Source organism: Ambystoma mexicanum, chromosome 10 (assembly GCF_040938575.1).
Source record: "Ambystoma mexicanum isolate Mex_15411 chromosome 10, UKY_AmexF1_1, whole genome shotgun sequence".
Classification (NCBI taxonomy): Eukaryota; Metazoa; Chordata; class Amphibia; order Caudata; family Ambystomatidae; genus Ambystoma; species Ambystoma mexicanum.
The window spans coordinates 296,512,242-296,529,782 of NC_090932.1; the positions used below are offsets into that span (position 1 = coordinate 296,512,242).

Genomic DNA, 17,541 nt, shown 5'->3' on the forward strand with positions numbered 1-17,541 from the left:
ACAAAATATGGATCGCATTAAAACCTGTCAAACCCCAAATGCATTTACTCCAAAATGAACTCCACTAACAGCTACTTTGCCAGCAGCATGTGATGTGGGGATGTGGACAGGTGATGCACCTGGAAGCCCTTCACAGCAGTTACACAAATCACAGGTGTAATGTCGTTAACAAATGTCAAAACACAAATGTATATCTTGTAAACTATCAAATAAGGCACCTTACAAAGCAGGATAAGACATGTTATATTATGTTAGGGCTATAACAGTATGTTGCTTACAAAAATATATCCATTGTGATTTACTCAAGTCCACGTTTTGTACCCACCTATCAATTCACTGCATATGGAATGCTGTCTTTAGTCATACCTTATAAGTTCAGACAGAACACATGTGATGTTGGACTATAGAACACTGGAGTCACTCATTTGCATTACTGTCACAGATGGCCTCAATGAAACATCAACTTGCGGAGATACATGAAGGTTTTTTTCTTTTTTTCTTGCAGCTGTCCCTATCTTTCTAACCCAGAAAGGATTATTAGCTGCTCGATGAAGAAGAGATGTAATCCTACTGGTTCGGCTCATCCTTTGATTGATTTATGGTTGGTGCATAGTATCTTTTCGTATTGGTTCAGGCAGAGAAAAATATGTCCTGTTAACTTAGAGGCAATTTAAGGGCAAGGCACATAGTGGGAGATGAATGCAACCATCATTTTAGGGTTTCTACGAAATGAAGGTTCCTCTCACAAATGCATTTCAAATAATAACTAATCTGAAGGTTTGTATGCAGTGACGAATCCCAGGATGTCGTTACTTCTACCGCTTCCTATGAGGCCAGGGAGGTGAGGCCACTACCCAATAGTACCCCTGCGAATGGTACTCACTGGGTGGACCTCATGGGGAGGGAACCCCCCTATGGGAGTAGTGACGACCTGGGGAAAATGCAGTATCCTCATGGTCCACCTTGCCTTAACCCACCTCCCTCACCAATTACCTACAACACCATCCCTCGTGTTCCTATCTGTTGCCTTAAAACCAGTAAGGTAGAACATACTGGGATGAGGAAGAGTGTGTACTCCTCAGATGACCTATATCTCTTATGTACTGAGACAAGAGAGAGACCACCTGACTCACTAGGAGTCCTCAAGATCAGTACTGGGATGAGGAAGCAGTGCGGAAGCATAGAGAGCACTAATGTAGACCTCAACAAACGCTCTATTCTTTTCCGACATCTAATTGGGCAGAACCCATTTAAAAGAGAGGAGGGAAATGTCAGCAGAAAGAGAGATCCTCCCTGGAAGAACCAGGAGTTGCGAAGTGTGAGAAGCCGAAGGGTGTCTCACCTACTAGTCCCCAGCAATCTCTCTCAGGTGGCCAGGTCACTGCCATTGCCTTTGGATCCAGACCCTGGCGGGTGGACAAGTGTGGGAAAATCACCTGGGTGAGGGGTCTTCGGGGAGTATCCCACCTTACCCAGACTATTTTGTAGGATTTTCTGATGTCCCAATTCCCCACCCCCTCCTTTCTAGACAAACACTGGGCCTAGGAAGATGGCGACTGAGACTAAAGAGGCTAACCCTTACATATTGCAGTGGACATGTCCGCAAATCAGGTCAGGCTAAGTCAGGCACTTGACTTTAAGTGCATACATCTGATACCAATAAGCTCTCCTCACACGGATAAAAGGCGGAACATAGACACACTCTGAGCAAGGTGGAACATGAGCAAGAGCAGAACTTCCAGGGTGAAGGCACACCTACTGGAGCAGAGCAACGGACCAAGGGGCAAGAGCAAAGGGTGGAGAACTCCAGGAGTTCCCTGCATGAGGTTGTTGCCTCCAAAAGGCAGTGAAAGACATGTGGAGAAGGCCAAATTCCAAACAAGAAGGCTGCTTGTGTTTCAAGGACATGCCAGCAACCCTCCTCAGTGAATGGCAGTGTTGGGGGGGTGAGGTCAAGCTGTTATAGTAACCTTGACTTGTGAATTGAAAAACTGTAAAGACAAGAAAGAAATGCACACAGCCAGTGAGTTGGCAAGCGACATGCAAGACCGGTTTGTTTTAAGGAAAGATTGAAGTGCAATATTATATCGCACAATTGAAGGCTGCATGCATGTGGACGAGACGCAAAGAAAGGTAGACCTGTTAATGAACTTTGAAGTAACGATAGCTTTGAAACCAGCGATACTGAGCAACAGAGTGGTCCAGCAAAAGGAAGTAGCCCCCTCGAAAGTCTCTGTGAAAGGTGAAATGTTTGTAGCGATAAAGTGAATGATCTGTAAAAGCAAAGTGATACAAATTAACCCAGAGGAAAGGGGGAAAGTAAAAAGATGAACATTGAACTTGGGTACTTGAATTACCAAGACCAGGAAGCATTGGGGCAAACAACACAAGAGTGCCAATTGAAGAGAAAAGCCGAAGATGTCCTGCAGAAGTTTATGGTAAAAGCCACGCAACATTCAAAAGTATTCGACATCAGGAAACGGTCTGAGCCCGACTGAGGGAGACCGGAAGTGTAATAGGTTAGGGGAAGTGAACCCCTAAAAGATGAGAATTAAGCTTGGGGAATGGAACCCCGGCAAGTGTTTTGAACTTTTGCTTTGAAAGGTCTGAGTCCGACCAAGGGGGGCCGACGAGAACTTTTTCTTTAAGAGGCCTGAGCCCGACAGAGGGGGACCGGCGTGACATTTTTGGTGAACTGTGTTTTTGAAAGCTGGAAAGAGAATTTAACACAGAAGGCCAGGCGGGCCTCGATCCACGTTTTCAACTGCCTTTTTTTTAAGAACCTGAGCCAGAGTGTGTCATCTTGCCTACGGGGACTGCCTAACTCCGGGCTGTCTAACGTAGGGAGAAGAGCTGACTTACTCTTTATATTTGAACATTGATTTTCCTTTGCATACATATTCTCCTTTACCCACTTTTTGTACAAGAAATAGGGCAGCCATTAGGTTTTGTTAGTATAGACCATTTTGATTTGATGGACTCAACTAGGACTGTTTTACATTTTACTTGATAGTAGAGGCTACTCCCAGCTTAGTTATAGGGCAAAGTAGGGGATTTCCAAACCCAGGTTTCTCTCTCTCTCTCACTCTCGCTCTCTCTCTCTCCCTCTCCATCTCTCTCTCTCTATCTCTCTCTCCCTCTCTCTCTCTCTCTCGCCCTCTCTCTCTCTCTTTCTCTCCCTCTCCCTTTCTTTCGCTCGCCCTCTATCTCTCTCCCTCTCCCTCTTTCTCCCTCTCTGTCTCTGTCTTGTGCTCTCTCTCTCTCTCTCTCTCCTCCCATACATCCAACAAGATTGGTACAAGGTCATTGTGCTTGCCATGCTATGGGGGGCAACCACCTAGAAGATTAGAAAGAGAGGCCAGGATAGTGGCTCACTGGGTCTGGGGCAGGGAAAGAGGTAGCAATGCACATACATGATTCCATGAATACCAGGAAACCAGGGACAGGGGTCCCTCCTAGCTCCCTCACACAGTGGTAGAAGTGTACCAAACAAAGTAGTGGAACTGTGATCTTGGCATGGGAGAGGGTAGGCGGAAGCATAGTGCAGCATGTGACCAGGTGTTGCGGCCGGGGCATTGCAATAGTCTAAATTACTAGTAACTAAGGTTCCTATTACAACTTTACACTTGCACAAGGACATGCATGGACACATCCTCTGTGTGGAATGGTGACTATAGTCATAAAAAGTAGAGGAATGGTAAACAGATAAAAATAAAGGTAGTGGAACACCACTCCCGACCGTTCCCGCTCACTTCGCTCACTGCCCACACCCCACCTCTGGGGTAAGTCTGGCTCTGGCATCGCCATGATAGTGCTCCGACCCCAGTTTGACAGGGCTCTTTGATGCACCTTGACAGGGTCATATCCCCATAACGCTCAACACTCAAAAACCTTGCACTACGAAAAGCCAGGCCTATTGGCTTTGTCAAGTTGTGTCTGAAAAAAAAATCCTGTGGTTGCTGTTGCTGTTTTTATGCTCAGTGAGGCCTCAAGCAGACCGAAAACAAATGTCATTGCAAAACGATACCACTGCTCTCTTTCCGACCATAGCGCTGTAAAAATAATACCCCCTAGTCCATTCAACGCTGCTTTCTAGTGGGCGAAGGAATCATTACCGGGGAACGTTATTGTGGAATAGCACATGACTAGCACACACTCTGCCCAGCAGGGTAACTCTTAATTTAGCAGTGAGTACAGTGATCTTTTTTGACCTGGCAGGCCACCGTCACACCAGTGGCACCCACTCCAGCCAGGTCCAGGCTGCTTCATTGTTGCACATGACTAGCACACACTCTGCCCAGCAGGGTAACTCTTAATTTAGCAGTGAGTACAGTGATCTTTTTTGACCTGGCAGGCCACCGTCACACCAGTGGCACCCACTCCAGCCAGGTCCAGGCTGCTTCATTGTTGCACATGACTAGCACACACTCTGCCCAGCAGGGTAACTCTTAATTTAGCAGTGAGTACAGTGATCTTTTTTGACCTGGCAGGCCACCGTCACACCAGTGGCACCCACTCCAGCCAGGTCCAGGCTGCTTCATTGTTAGATCAGAATGATGCGGTTAGTTTCTGGGAAAGGCGACTGTCGCAAAGCCAGCAAAGGATCTACTTATGCACATACAGTGAAGTGAGTTCAGGAATGTTGCTCCCTCCAATATCATGGGAAGTACAGGGCCACCACGTACAAAGCAAAAGACACCCGTCGTTAACACTCTAGATATAGCAACTCTCATTGCCAGTAATTGTGTCGTTCCGGGTAGGAATATGCCAGATAATAAAGTTTAAAAGCCAGACAACAAAGATTCCAGATGTCAAACTCCTGCTAAATACAGCATAAGGCCCGAAACCTTCATTACCCAGAGGTGTTGCTCTGTTTTCTAGTTCTCTGCCACCTGGATTTCGTAATCCATTATATATGATTATGTGGCACTGTTAGGTTCCTATTGTTGCTGTATAATTTTGACGGTGTTTGGCATGCACCTAGATTTAAGACATCATCATGGACTGAGACGCAGAAAATACATTGGGGAAATGGAGGTTGCCATTTTTAAGATGCTTGCACTTTTTAAATTGATCTATATTTCACACATGCGCACTAGCATTGTACAATTCCTGTATGTTACAATTTATGTTAATCTGCCTGCATGCACACCTACACATTCATAAACATAATAAGTTATTCACAAATATAAGGCCTACATAGGAAACACACATACACACCAATATACATGCACACACACACACACACACACTGCATGTCTGCATGCACATACATGAACACATACAGTTATTCCCAAATATATGTGCCCACATACAACACACAACCCAACACAAAATATACTCACACACACACACACACATACATACACACCAAGCGTGTATGCACACACTGTACACACACACATATGCACCCTACACAAGCTACAAAGCATGTTCACACACCCAGATACACACACATGCACGTCAAATCATGCACTTAAGCAAGAACACTCATACAACCTGCACACACACATATAGACACACATAAATGCATTAACACAATACACATGTACACCAATACACATATATAAACACTTAAAGCACACATACACACACTCACACACACATTGACACCAATACATGCATCTAATACATACACAGAAGCAAGCGCACACACACACACACACACAGACACTCACACACACATTCACATCAAATGCATGCAAGCACACATATACACACATGCATGCGATACACATATAGCTTATGACACACACTCTTAGGAGACAGGCTCTTACAGAATACACTTGAATGATACACACACTGATGACACACAAGCTTATGACACACAGACTTACAATACAATCTCTTACAGCACAGGTTTTTATGCCGCCTGCTCTTACGGCACAAACACACTTACGACACATGCTCTTACAACACACACCATTAGGGCACATTCTTAAAATCTGTGTACATTTTATTTACGAACTGTACACATACATGTAGGGGGTGTACATTTCATACATGTACACCAATATATGTATGAAAGCTTCACCTCAAAGTCAGGACTGATTTCAGTCATTTTTCATATATATATATATATATATATATATATATATATATATGAATCATACAGGAGATTTAAATGGAATACATGTATGAACTGCAAAACATTTAATTGCCTCCTAAATGTATAAAAATACGCATCAAAATGTTCACTTTCCTGTGAGTTAGGAGGTGTATTGGACATGGCCATTTCGTATGACTTCCCACCAATCATTCATACGACGCGAACACGACATATAGATGTGTCACGCACTTATACACAAAACACTCATATGCCTTACACCATACGCTCTTATGACACAGCCACTCACAACACAACCTTATGCTACCCAGCCACCTATGTATAAAAGACCTAGAAGACATGTACTAAATGAATGGGCATCTTGTATGTGAACAGGAAATATCTATGTGTATGAAATGTGCATTACCTACATGTATTCTACAATGTATATAAAAACTCATGTCAAAGTCAGGACTACATTTAATGAGAATTTACGTGTGTTTATATGATGGACAAAAGATGTAAGTTGTGTACATGTACAAAATGTAAACTGTATGGCTCGTACACCATTTGCTGATACGCTCATACAGCAAACACTCAGACTAAATACATGTCTATGACATACACTCATATCTTATGCACCACAATCCCCACCAAAAAAGGTACCTGAAATAAGATATTAAAAAACCTGTTTAAATTAAGTCAGGTTTGTTAATCTAACGAAAAATAAAATCTACAAAGAGTGGAAATAGGAATGTTATGGTGCAAACGATGTCTGTAAAATACTACAATTTCAACTTTGAAACTCGAAGCATAAACACACTCTCCATACCACTACAACTCCAACTTTAACGCTCACATCAAGAATTAGGCAGGATACGTCAAAACCATACTTGAATTGCGTACACTGTGGTATTGATGTAAAATGTCTCATGCCTACTGTGTGTGACTGTGAATGTGTGTGTGTATGCTTCTGTCCATGTATTGGGTGTGTGTCTGTGTGTGTATTGGTGTGTTTTTGAGTATTTTATGTGGACATATGTATTTGTGAATTACCGCATGTGTGCACGTGTGTGGCCATATGTGTCTGTATGTGTGTGTACCCCCATTGCTATGGGCGTACAGCAAAAATGTTGTTTGTGCCCCCTTCCATGCAGCAGCAATGCAGCAAATATTTAGGTGAGCCCCTTTCAATTTGGGAGTACAGCAAAGATTGTGTGTGCTCTACTTTCCCTGTGGCAAAGTGGTAGGAACTGTGGCTGACATTGGTTATTATTTGTGATTTATGAGCTTGATCTGAATGTATGCCCACTCTCTGCAGTAGTATGGCAGATATTGTAAGTGTACCCCCCTTTCCGGCATGAGTGTAGCAAACACCATTCTGTGTGCACCCCGTTCCCTTTGGGAGTGCAGCAAAAATAAATTGGGTGTACCCCCTTCATTGTGGGGCGGAGCACAAATTAGGTGTGCAACCTCTTCCCTGCGGGAATAGGGAACTACATTGCATGTGCGGGATCGTGAAGACAATCATGTGTTCGCCCCTTACTGTGGTGTGTGGCAAAATTGGGTGTGCACCTTCTCTCTGCTCAAGTGCAGTAGGCATTAGGTGTGTGCTCGCTTCCTTGCGGGAGTGCAGCAAAACGTAGGTGGACACCAAGGAACACCGCAGAATCATGCGCAATCATGTTTGCAGATCCAAAATGTCCCCCAGGATTTGGTGCCTCTTTAAAGGTGCATGGACGACTGTTAAGCGATTTAAACATTAAACCCCAACCAATATCTAAAGGGAGCTAGTACTAAGCCCTAGTTTAAAATACATCATCATGAGACATCAAACCAATAGGGACAGGTAAAACAAGACATACAATGGGAGAACCAATCCTGGGCTGGCTTAGGAAATCACCCACCAGCCCCACCCTAGAGAAAAAGGAGGTGTAACCCGCCAGTCGCAGAAGACTGGGAGGAAGAAAGCATGCTTTCCTCCACTCCCGGGACACATCTGGGGTAACACTACCTGGAAAAAGACATTACATTTGCTAAGTGTTGTGTAAGAGTTACTTTGGCGAGGGAATGACAGAGGTTTAACCAGAAGAGTTGGAGCTCTGTTGAAAAAAAGGACGCAATATCAGAGGGCAGGCCTGAAGCTCAGGCACTTGCTTCCTAGAGGAACATGAGAAGTGCCCGGGCAAAAGATTGCAAATATCTTCTGTCAGAAAAGGGTCCTGAATGAGGGCTGGGTGGGAATAACTATTGCTGTCAAGAATGTTGTGTTGAAAGGATCCACGGTCATAGTGAGAGGTAATCCTTCTGCCAGCGCTTGTCTCTGCTCTGTCTATTCATTCTGCTCCCTTACAGCCTGTGCCTTCCTTCAGCCTGCGTTACCAATCCTTAAATTCAAACCCCTGAGAGGTGGGCAAGCAAAGACATGTATCGGGAGACCTGATCCAGAGCCAAGCCGGAAGTCTGGCTAAGAGGCACAGCAATAGCCGAGCCATCTTAAAAAATTGTCTCTAAATTAGGCTGCCTTATATTTTATAATAGACGTGACATACCAAAATATGTTGTGATTGCATCACCATAACGTGGTGTGTCTCAGGGTATATGTTCGTTATCAACAAGCACATTGTAATTACAAAGCTCATCTGTGTGCTTGGTTAAGGGGTGGACTGACGCGCAGGGATTTTGTCCGCACAGTGGGGTGGCAGGCGCAATTTTCCTAGAGTTACCTACTGTTAGGGAGAATTCTCTCTTTAGGCTGCATTTCCTAACCTAGTGAGTCCCCCAGCAGCTTTGGGGGATTCCTGGAGTTTGTTTTTTTTTTCTCCTGCCAAGAGTGAGACTCTTTTTCTCCCACTCTGGGACATGATTTATGGTGTTCCTTTGACTGTTAATGTGTTTTATGGGCTATGGAATCCTTTACTCCATTGGGTCTCATGTGTTTTTACTATGTGTGTTACACAGCACCCTCCGTGCAGTAACACAGGGGTGTCATAGTGACACCCCACCATAGACTCCATACCCTGGGACTGACTACTGTCTCCCAGGGCATGTAAAGTCACCATTGGCTTTACTAGTCCCATATTATTAACAGAAACCGGTGCAAACCATCATATTGTGGACGTACTGGTCGGGGCAATTCGATTGCCCCGGGGTCTGTTAGTCGAGGGGGTACGTCTCCGTCCCCCCTGATCGAGTTTCGGCTGGTGGCAGTGGATACTACTTTTTATATTCGACCGCGAATATATCCCTATGGGATTTTCCCATTGTTCGAGGCTACCAACTTTAATTATTTAATTCTCATAGCCTCGAACATACCGCTGGTTTATTTATTTAATATTAATTCGCCGGTTGGTATTTTTTGCCAGGACTCGACTCTAAAATGGCGTGTTCTCTTCTGTGACTCCAACCCAAGTCGAGCCCTTTGTTCCACTTTTTGGCGGGCTTCTCCACAGAAGCCTCCAAAAGTGGTGCCACTCTGTCTGGGTACCACAGGGGGTATGGGAGGGGGTTTAGGTACCCTGGACTGAGTTACCTTGGTAACTCAAGTCGCACTCTTGTGTGATTGGCCCAAGTGGTGAGCCGGCCGGCTCACCACTTAGCATGTTTGATTAACAGCTAGGCTGAGTGAATGGGGGTGTGCTGCATAAAAGCAGGGCTTTGAGGACTGGAACTTCAGAAGTCGCCACAGGACCTGAGAATCCGACAAGGGAGAAGCTGAGCCGACCTACCACGACGACACCACCGGTGGAGCCCTGCGGAACCGACTCACCACTTCCCGACGACAGAGGAGATCTCCCGGCTGGAGAGTCTTCTTCCCCTGACTGGTGGGCACAACCAGTTTACCTTCTTTTCCTCGCATCCCAGGATGTCTTGTGGTCGAATTGCCCATGCCAAGCACCCCGGCAACCGGATAGCCACTTACCACTGGACCGCGAATAAAAGGACCGCTCCTTTTACCTGAGAACTCTGCAACTGGTTTCTTCCCTGGCAGTGCAACGGACTCCTGTCTTCCTCCCCGACGAGATCCTCTCTTCCCCCGGATGAAGCACTGACTTGCATCCGCTGCCAGGAACAACTGCCCCCGCTGGAGTATTCTCACCACTTTAAGGTACCGTGTCCGCCAGGCCTCCCTTTCTAAAGATTGCTACAAGGTAATAATAATCCCTTAACCTTCTGGACTGGGCTGGCCGCCTTGACCATCTAACTGGTCCCTTTCTTTGGTCCAACTCTTTTTTGAACCTTTTCAAGGCTTTTGTGCACTGCAAGCGTGTGACCTTGGACACAGTTCGTTCTGATCCTCTTAAAGTGGATCCGGCCTTCTGAACTCTAACTTCACGGTTTTACTTTGCCTTCCTCTCTTGTTGTGTTCTTGTGAAAGTGTTGGGATCTGTTTCAATTTATGTCTGCTTTTCTCTCCCTTTTTAAAACGAATTATTAGGGTGCCATCTGCGTTAAGCGCTCACCACTGTCTGAAAATAAGTGGGGCTTTACTTAAGAATTGTCTCATATTCTTTTAAGGGAGTGTATATCTTTTAGTGACCATGTTTTTGAACTGCTTAACATTAGTGCCTGTGTGTTTTATTAGATGTGGTTTTAAATAAATAATTATATCTCTTTTACACCAAGCTCTGGTCAGTGTTTACTTGTTCTACTGTGTTCTTTTGACCTATTGTGAATACTCTGTATACTGCCTAACTCTTCTTGAGGGAAGTCTGACTGCTCAGCCACAGCTACCCAGTGAATCTGTGTGGTACAGACTGCTACCAAGTGGGTTTACTGCCAAACACCTGTAGTCTTAAATCTTTTGCAGTGGTCCCAGAGGGAACTGCACAGGTTTCTGCCTAACACTGGTGTACAGCGGTGGGATTTGTATTGAGTATACACTTTAGTGTGCTTTTTGAACACTTTAGGACAACTAACCACAGAGTTTAGCACTAAAAAGCTGATTTTCTAACTATGTCTGCTATGGAGAGTTATACCCTAGAATCATTGTCTGCCAAAACTGCTGATTGCTTAAAAGTATTGTGTAGACATAAGAATCTCTCTGAGAAAGGCAACAAAATGGAACATATAGAAAGATTGTTAGAAAACCAAAGTCTGGGAGGTACAGAGGAATCTACCCCCCCAGCAAATATAGAAAACAGTGATGGTATTGATCTGAATCAAAGTCTTGAGAATGAGTCAGAAGAGGAAAGTGAACCTAATGAAGTTAGCCACTCTGAGCCTCTATCTGCCTTACCTACTTTACCTACTGGGCCTATACCAGGTCCTACATGTTACCCTTCTTATTTTGAACTTGAAAAAATGAAGCTTGAATTAGAGTACAAACGTTTTATTGCTCAATCTGAAAGAAACCAAGAGCTAGAGTTCATAAGAATGAATGCCCAGGCTGAACAGAAGCAAACTGAGTTAAGACTCAGAGAAATAGAGCTTAATCATGAACTAGAAATGAAGAAGTTGTCTGTGGAAAATGCTTCTCTCTCCTCTGGTTCCTCTAGGACAGTGATGGCGAACGCGTGGCGTGGCATGCCGAGCCGTCTCTGTGGGCACGCCGTGACTACAGTCATACACTGTAATCACTGTAGTCACAGCCCCCGCTAGGACCTAGACGGGTGGAAGTGTTATGCATATTAATGAGCTGCCTCTACCTGAGTTTAAACAGGACAAATGGCTGTCCAGATTTCCTCTTCAAATCACTGGGGACTTCTAAGAGTGCACGTGTCTCTGATCCCCCCTTCCCTGGGAAAACAAGTTTTTTTTTTTCCACCTGTGCGGATGAGATGGTAATTCCCCATTCCGAGTAGTGTGATTCCCCATTTTCTAGCCCCCCCACCCAGCTTTGTGTGGCAGTATCCCGGAGAAAGGAACTGCATGGCAGAATGTGAAGGTACACTTGGTTTTCGAGAATGAAGTTTTCCCTGCCCCCTCCCTCCCTTTCTTCGCCGAGCGCCCGTGCTTTGTCCAGGCAGGGCAGGAGTTGATTGTGGGGGTAGTGCGCGGCTCGCCTCGCCGAGCGAGTCCGCCTGGATCCCAGCCTGCGCCAGATTCAGTACCTCATTCCCAGCCAGCCAGAAGCAGCAGGACTGAGACTGCCGGGAAATGTCTGCACGGGGCTCTGCTGCGGTAAGATAACGCGCTCGCCTGCATTCGCTGTGCCTTCTGTGTGTGTGTGTGTGTGTGTGTGTGTGCTGCTCTGCTCTGCCAGAGGCTGATGTGAAATGCGTGTCCGCCACCTGACTGCTGTCTCGTGGTCCTCTTTCTTTATCTCGTGCCGAGTGGTGGCTTCATATCACACACCAGAACCCCCGCAGAGTTCTTAACTTGTTAAAACTGTGCCGGTAAAGGGCCTGTTAGCCAAATAATGGCCTTCCTTGCTTGAGCCGGTAGCCGGGTGGGGATGGGGTGGGGGGACGTTAGGGGGTCTGTTTTGGATGGGCGTGGTTAAGAACTCATGCTGGGCTCGAGGACTTTAAGAGGGTGGGTTTGGTTTAAGACCACCGACGTTTGGAGGAAGGGGGCATCTGGAATGAGGAAACGCAGCCAGATGTACACAAGATAAATGGGGGGTGTTTAGTGCCATGGCTTGCTGAAGATTACCACTTTTGTACCACCACAAAGTGCATTTGCTGCGACAGGGGGATGCTTGCATCAAATGTGTATGCTCTGAACTGCACCACAACAGTGAAATGGGGCGTGCACACCAGTGTTCAAAGAGTAAGAGACCATTACTGGTACACCAACTTCAGCGAGAGGCGGAGGGTGCAGAGTTTGTCCTTTTTTTCCTTCATTGGCCCAACAGACTTTTGGGACCGATGTGGTTTGACCTCGGAATTAAAAATGTATTTTTGCCTTATTAAATGATAAAGGCAAAATAATGCATGGCGATATGTTAACATTTTTGTGTGTTTCTGTTGCAGACCTGCAGGAATTAAACGGTGCAGTAGTGTCTCTTGCCCAGCCTCTTTCCCCTGCCTAAGTGCAGTTGGTGAATGGGCCAGGGCAAGCTCAACGTGGGTAGCTCCACACTACCAACCTGTCAGCCCCATCATAGTGTTATTTCTATATAGATTTCTCTTCATGAGTTGTCTGAAGATCTCTAAAGCCTGTTATAAAATCTATGTGGACTCCCTAATTTGTATATGTATTGCAATGTGAAGGGATGTCACCGCAAGTGACTTTGCAGTGGCTCTGTCTGTCTTCTTCTTGCTGATAGATTCTATCCATCAGCAGTGAATTTTGGATACGAGGCTTGAGCCTCATTACTCCATCTTCTCGGGTTGAGAATGTAGTTCTGTGTTGGGATTCTTCATGGTCTGTGTGGATTTGTCACAGTTTATTATGTACCTTTTTTGTGAAATGTTGCAATAATATTTTTGGTATAGGTAGGTAGGGATAGATTTGTATTGGGTGCTTCACCCGTCTTTATTTTGTGTTTTGTGTAGACTTGAACACCCAAAACTGAGTACATCAAAGAAGGCAAAATTAAAAACAGATAGTGGAAGATGATTCCAAGAGGCCTGAACACAGTCATTTGGAGTGATTGAACGCAATGGGAAAGCGTTATGTGTTCTGTGTAGTGAAAGTGTTGTATCTCGCACATCAAGTGTCAGACGTCATTTTGATACCAACCATAAAAGTGTTGCGGAACTTGGTAAAGCTGAAAGAAAAGAGTTTCTTGATGGGAAATTAAGGAAATATCATTGCCAGTATCGTAGTTTTTGCAACTATCTTTCTAAAACAAATTATCTGGCAACTGCCAGCTTTGAAATTTCACTGTGCATAGCAAAACATGGGAAGCCCCTCTCTGATGGCGATTTTATCAAAACGGCAATGTTGGCTGTGAGTAATTCCCTTTTTCATGATTTCCCAAACAAGGACAAAATTAAGCAACGAATCTCTGAGATGCCACTTAGCAGAAATACTGTTAAAGACAGAGTCCTGCGTATGGCAAGTGATGTTAGTCAGCAGCTCACCACTGACTTACAAAAGGCAGCCTGTTACTCCATGTGCTTGGATGAAAGCACAGATATAAATAATCATGCAAGGCTAGCAGTAATTTTGCGTTATGCTGTTGGTGACACCATGAGAGAAGAGCTCATGAAACTGGTGTCTTTGCCTGGAAGAACACAAGGGATAGATATCTACAATGCTGTGATGGAGGCTTTTTTGTCACAAGACATAAGGCCAGAAAAAGTGGTTTCAGTTACTAGTGATGGGGCACCTTCCATGGTGGGGGTAACATCTGGTTTCATACAGTTTTTTGTTAAAGAAGCAAAGCATCCAGTCATTCAATTTAATTGTATTATACATCAAGAAGCTCTTTGTGCCAAGGAAAGCAGCAAAAAATTAGACAATATTGTCAAGGATGTCACAAAAATGGTGAATTACATCATGGCTCGTGCTCTTAATTGTCGACAGTTTCAAGCACTTCTTGATGAGGTACAGGCACAGTATAATACTTTACTTATGTACAATAATGTACGGTGGCTAAGCAGAGGAAGGGTCTTGGAGAGATTTGTAGCCTGCTTGGATGAAATTAGGCTGTTTATGAATGAAAAGGGGCAGGAATATCCACAGCTCACTGATATGACCTGGCTCACCAACTTCATGTTTTTTACTGATTTTACAATACACTTCAACGTACTGAACAAAAAACTGCAAGGTTTAGGGAAAACAGCAGAAAGGATGTTTTCTGATATCAGAACATTTGAGAGAAAACTGCAGGTTTTTGAAAGAGACCTTGAAAGTGGGCAGCTGAAATATTTTCCAAATATAAAAATGCATTTGGAAAATTCTACAACATTTACAGACAATCCAAACCATCATGAAATCTACAAGGAATTTTCTAGCATTATAGTTGCTGCAAAGGAGAATTTTAGTAACAGATTTTTACAGTTCCGTAAAATGGAGACAACCCTGTGTTTTCTTACGTCTCCAGATAAAGCCACATGTGAAGAACTTGATCTTTCCTGCTTACACTGGTTAGATTTAGAAAATCTTGAAATGGAGCTACTGGAATTTCAAGAAAGCTCTATCCGGAAAAATAAATTCTATGACCTGCGTGCAACACTTGAGAAGATGGAGTGTGAAGGGATAACAGAGGACAGCAAAGTTGCTAGTTCGGAAAATGAAATCCTTAAAGTGTGGAATTCTCTGCCAAATAATTTTAAGTCAATGAAAACACTTGGGATTGCTTTTCTTTCTTTGTTTGGGTCATCCTATGCTTGTGAGCAGCTGTTTTCAGCATTGAATGATATCAAATGTGATGCCAGAAATAGACTAACAGATGAACTCAGTGCTGTATGTGTTGCTCTTAAACTAACAGAGTATGAGCCAAGGTTTGACAAGTTATCAGCATGCATACAACAGCAAAAATCACATTAATTGTGCCCACAAAAGGCGTCTTTAAAAAAAACACATGCACGTGTACAGTTGTTGTTTGTTTTTTTTGTTTTTTTCAATAAAAAAAAATGTTTAATGGAAAGCTCTGTTATTGTGTTTTTCTTTTTAAACAAAAGCTGTTAATTAGTTTGAAAAACTGTACGAATTGTTTTTTCTAAACTAAAACCTCGTTATTCAGGTTTAATTGCAGTGTTGGCACTTTCAAAAAATAAGTAGTTTTGGTTTGCAGTTTGGGCAATTGGGCTCAAAAAGGTTTGCCATCACTGCTCTAGGAGTTCCAGTCCCAAAAGACCCCGGATGCCTAAGGAATTAGTGGGTATGTATTGTCATGGGTTTTGACCCATGTTGAATCAATAGACTGGGTAGATGTGGGGATGAGCTGTCGCCGCCCATTATTCTATCCCAGAACAAACTAAATCAATAGACTGGGTGGATGTGGGGATGAGCTATCGCCGCCCACATTCACGCCAGAATAGGAGAACTGCGCAGTTGGCATGAGACCACTCCAAAGATACAACCTTCTTGTGGGGAATTCATTTTCTTAATCCCAAAAATGGTTGCATTACCAGTACTCAGCACTATCAGAAAGCCGGAGTTTTAAAACCACCAGATTTTTGTGTAAAACTGAACAAATGAAACAAAACCAGACCAAGGAAAGACATGCTAAGAGGTGGATACAATGTAAAACTATATTCTGAAATGACTTGAAGGAAGTAATTATTTAATGTATATGTAAAAATTGTAAGTGATTTAAACTGGGAACAAAAAGTGACATTTATCTGAAACCTGGCTTAATGAAACTGAATTCTGCCTGACAACTACCCCCGACAGGAGTTGATACTGGATCAACAGCTGTGTTCCCAGGCCTGGCTGCCAGGCCTGGCTGCATCCTGAGGTCACATGGCCCTGTTGATTAGATTAGGGGTGGAGCAGCTGGGGACTACAGGGAGTTGAACAAAGGGCCCAGGCAGATGGTTTATTGGGGGGTCGTAAATGGCTTCCTTTTGAACAAAGCCCTTCCTTGACTCAGGCAGATGGTTTATTGGGGGGATCATAAAGTGGCTTCCTCTTGGCAGAAACGGGGAGGGGCAGCCCCCTCTGAGGACAGGCTGAGCTTAAAGAAAGTAGGCAAACTGGTTTCTACCATGTGACCTGGGAAGACACACCCCTGTTGGCCAGAATATGATTTTAAAAAAAGATGTATAACTCATGGTGCGGACTTAATTCTTGTGATTTTTCTGCCCACATTTTAAGAGGTTTTAGGACCCGGTGGTATGATCTGGGGGGTTACGAGCGGAAAAGAGGTTCTCACTCCAAATGTCTGCATGTTAAAAATCTGACACTTCATCAATTAATGTCCATACTCCTTGCGCACATGTGTGTAAATTTGGGTAAATGTCCGATATTGCAAAACCAGTTAAAAAGCGCAAAATGTTGTCATTTTTTAATGCAAGCCCCCAGGAAGATCAGAGGCGGACAAGCATGGACCATAAGGAATATATAATGTGCACATGTAATTTCAACAAATTGTATATCTGGGAAGGATGTATTTGAATCAAATATAGATTTGTGGGCAAACTGACCAGGGGAGGATCCTCTGACCCATAAAACCTACAGCATCACTCTGACTCACATTTCCTTCCCCCAATCATGGGAGAGGGGAGAATTGGGCCAATGACAAGTAGAGAAGGGCAGGCTTAGCTAGGCCCAGGCACACACCCATTTTCAAAACACATAAAAAGAGACTGCTGGGACAGGTAGAGACATTCAAATCCAGTTGCTGCGGAGCGTTTTGCCGGACCACACAACATCCAGAAGATACCAGTTCCAGACTGACTCCAGCTACATACTCCAGAACCTAGAACTTATACTTCAGAACCTAAATCAGAGGCCTAAAACCACAAGCTGAGTTCTCTGCAGCAGGCCTCAAATCATTGCAAGCTACTCACAGCCAGGCGAGCTGCTTGAATCCCTTGCCAAGAACTTTTGCCAGGACCAGTGCAGAGATCCAGGAGCCGTGCAGAGACCGCTGTATCCAGACAGACCAGACCAGAGATCCAGAGTGACCCAGACCGCTGTGAGCAGAACCAGAG

At 44.3% G+C, this 17,541-nt stretch overlaps 1 protein-coding gene across 1 annotated transcript; it reads left to right on the forward strand.

Moving 5' to 3' along the window:
• The first annotated feature begins 13,876 nt into the window (after window positions 1–13,876).
• Window positions 13,877–15,430, forward strand: LOC138492862 (general transcription factor II-I repeat domain-containing protein 2-like). Its single transcript, XM_069620192.1, has one exon. It carries the CDS (start codon window positions 13,877–13,879, stop codon window positions 15,428–15,430), a length of 1,554 nt encoding a protein of 517 aa, XP_069476293.1.
• The last annotated feature ends 2,111 nt before the right edge of the window (window positions 15,431–17,541 follow it).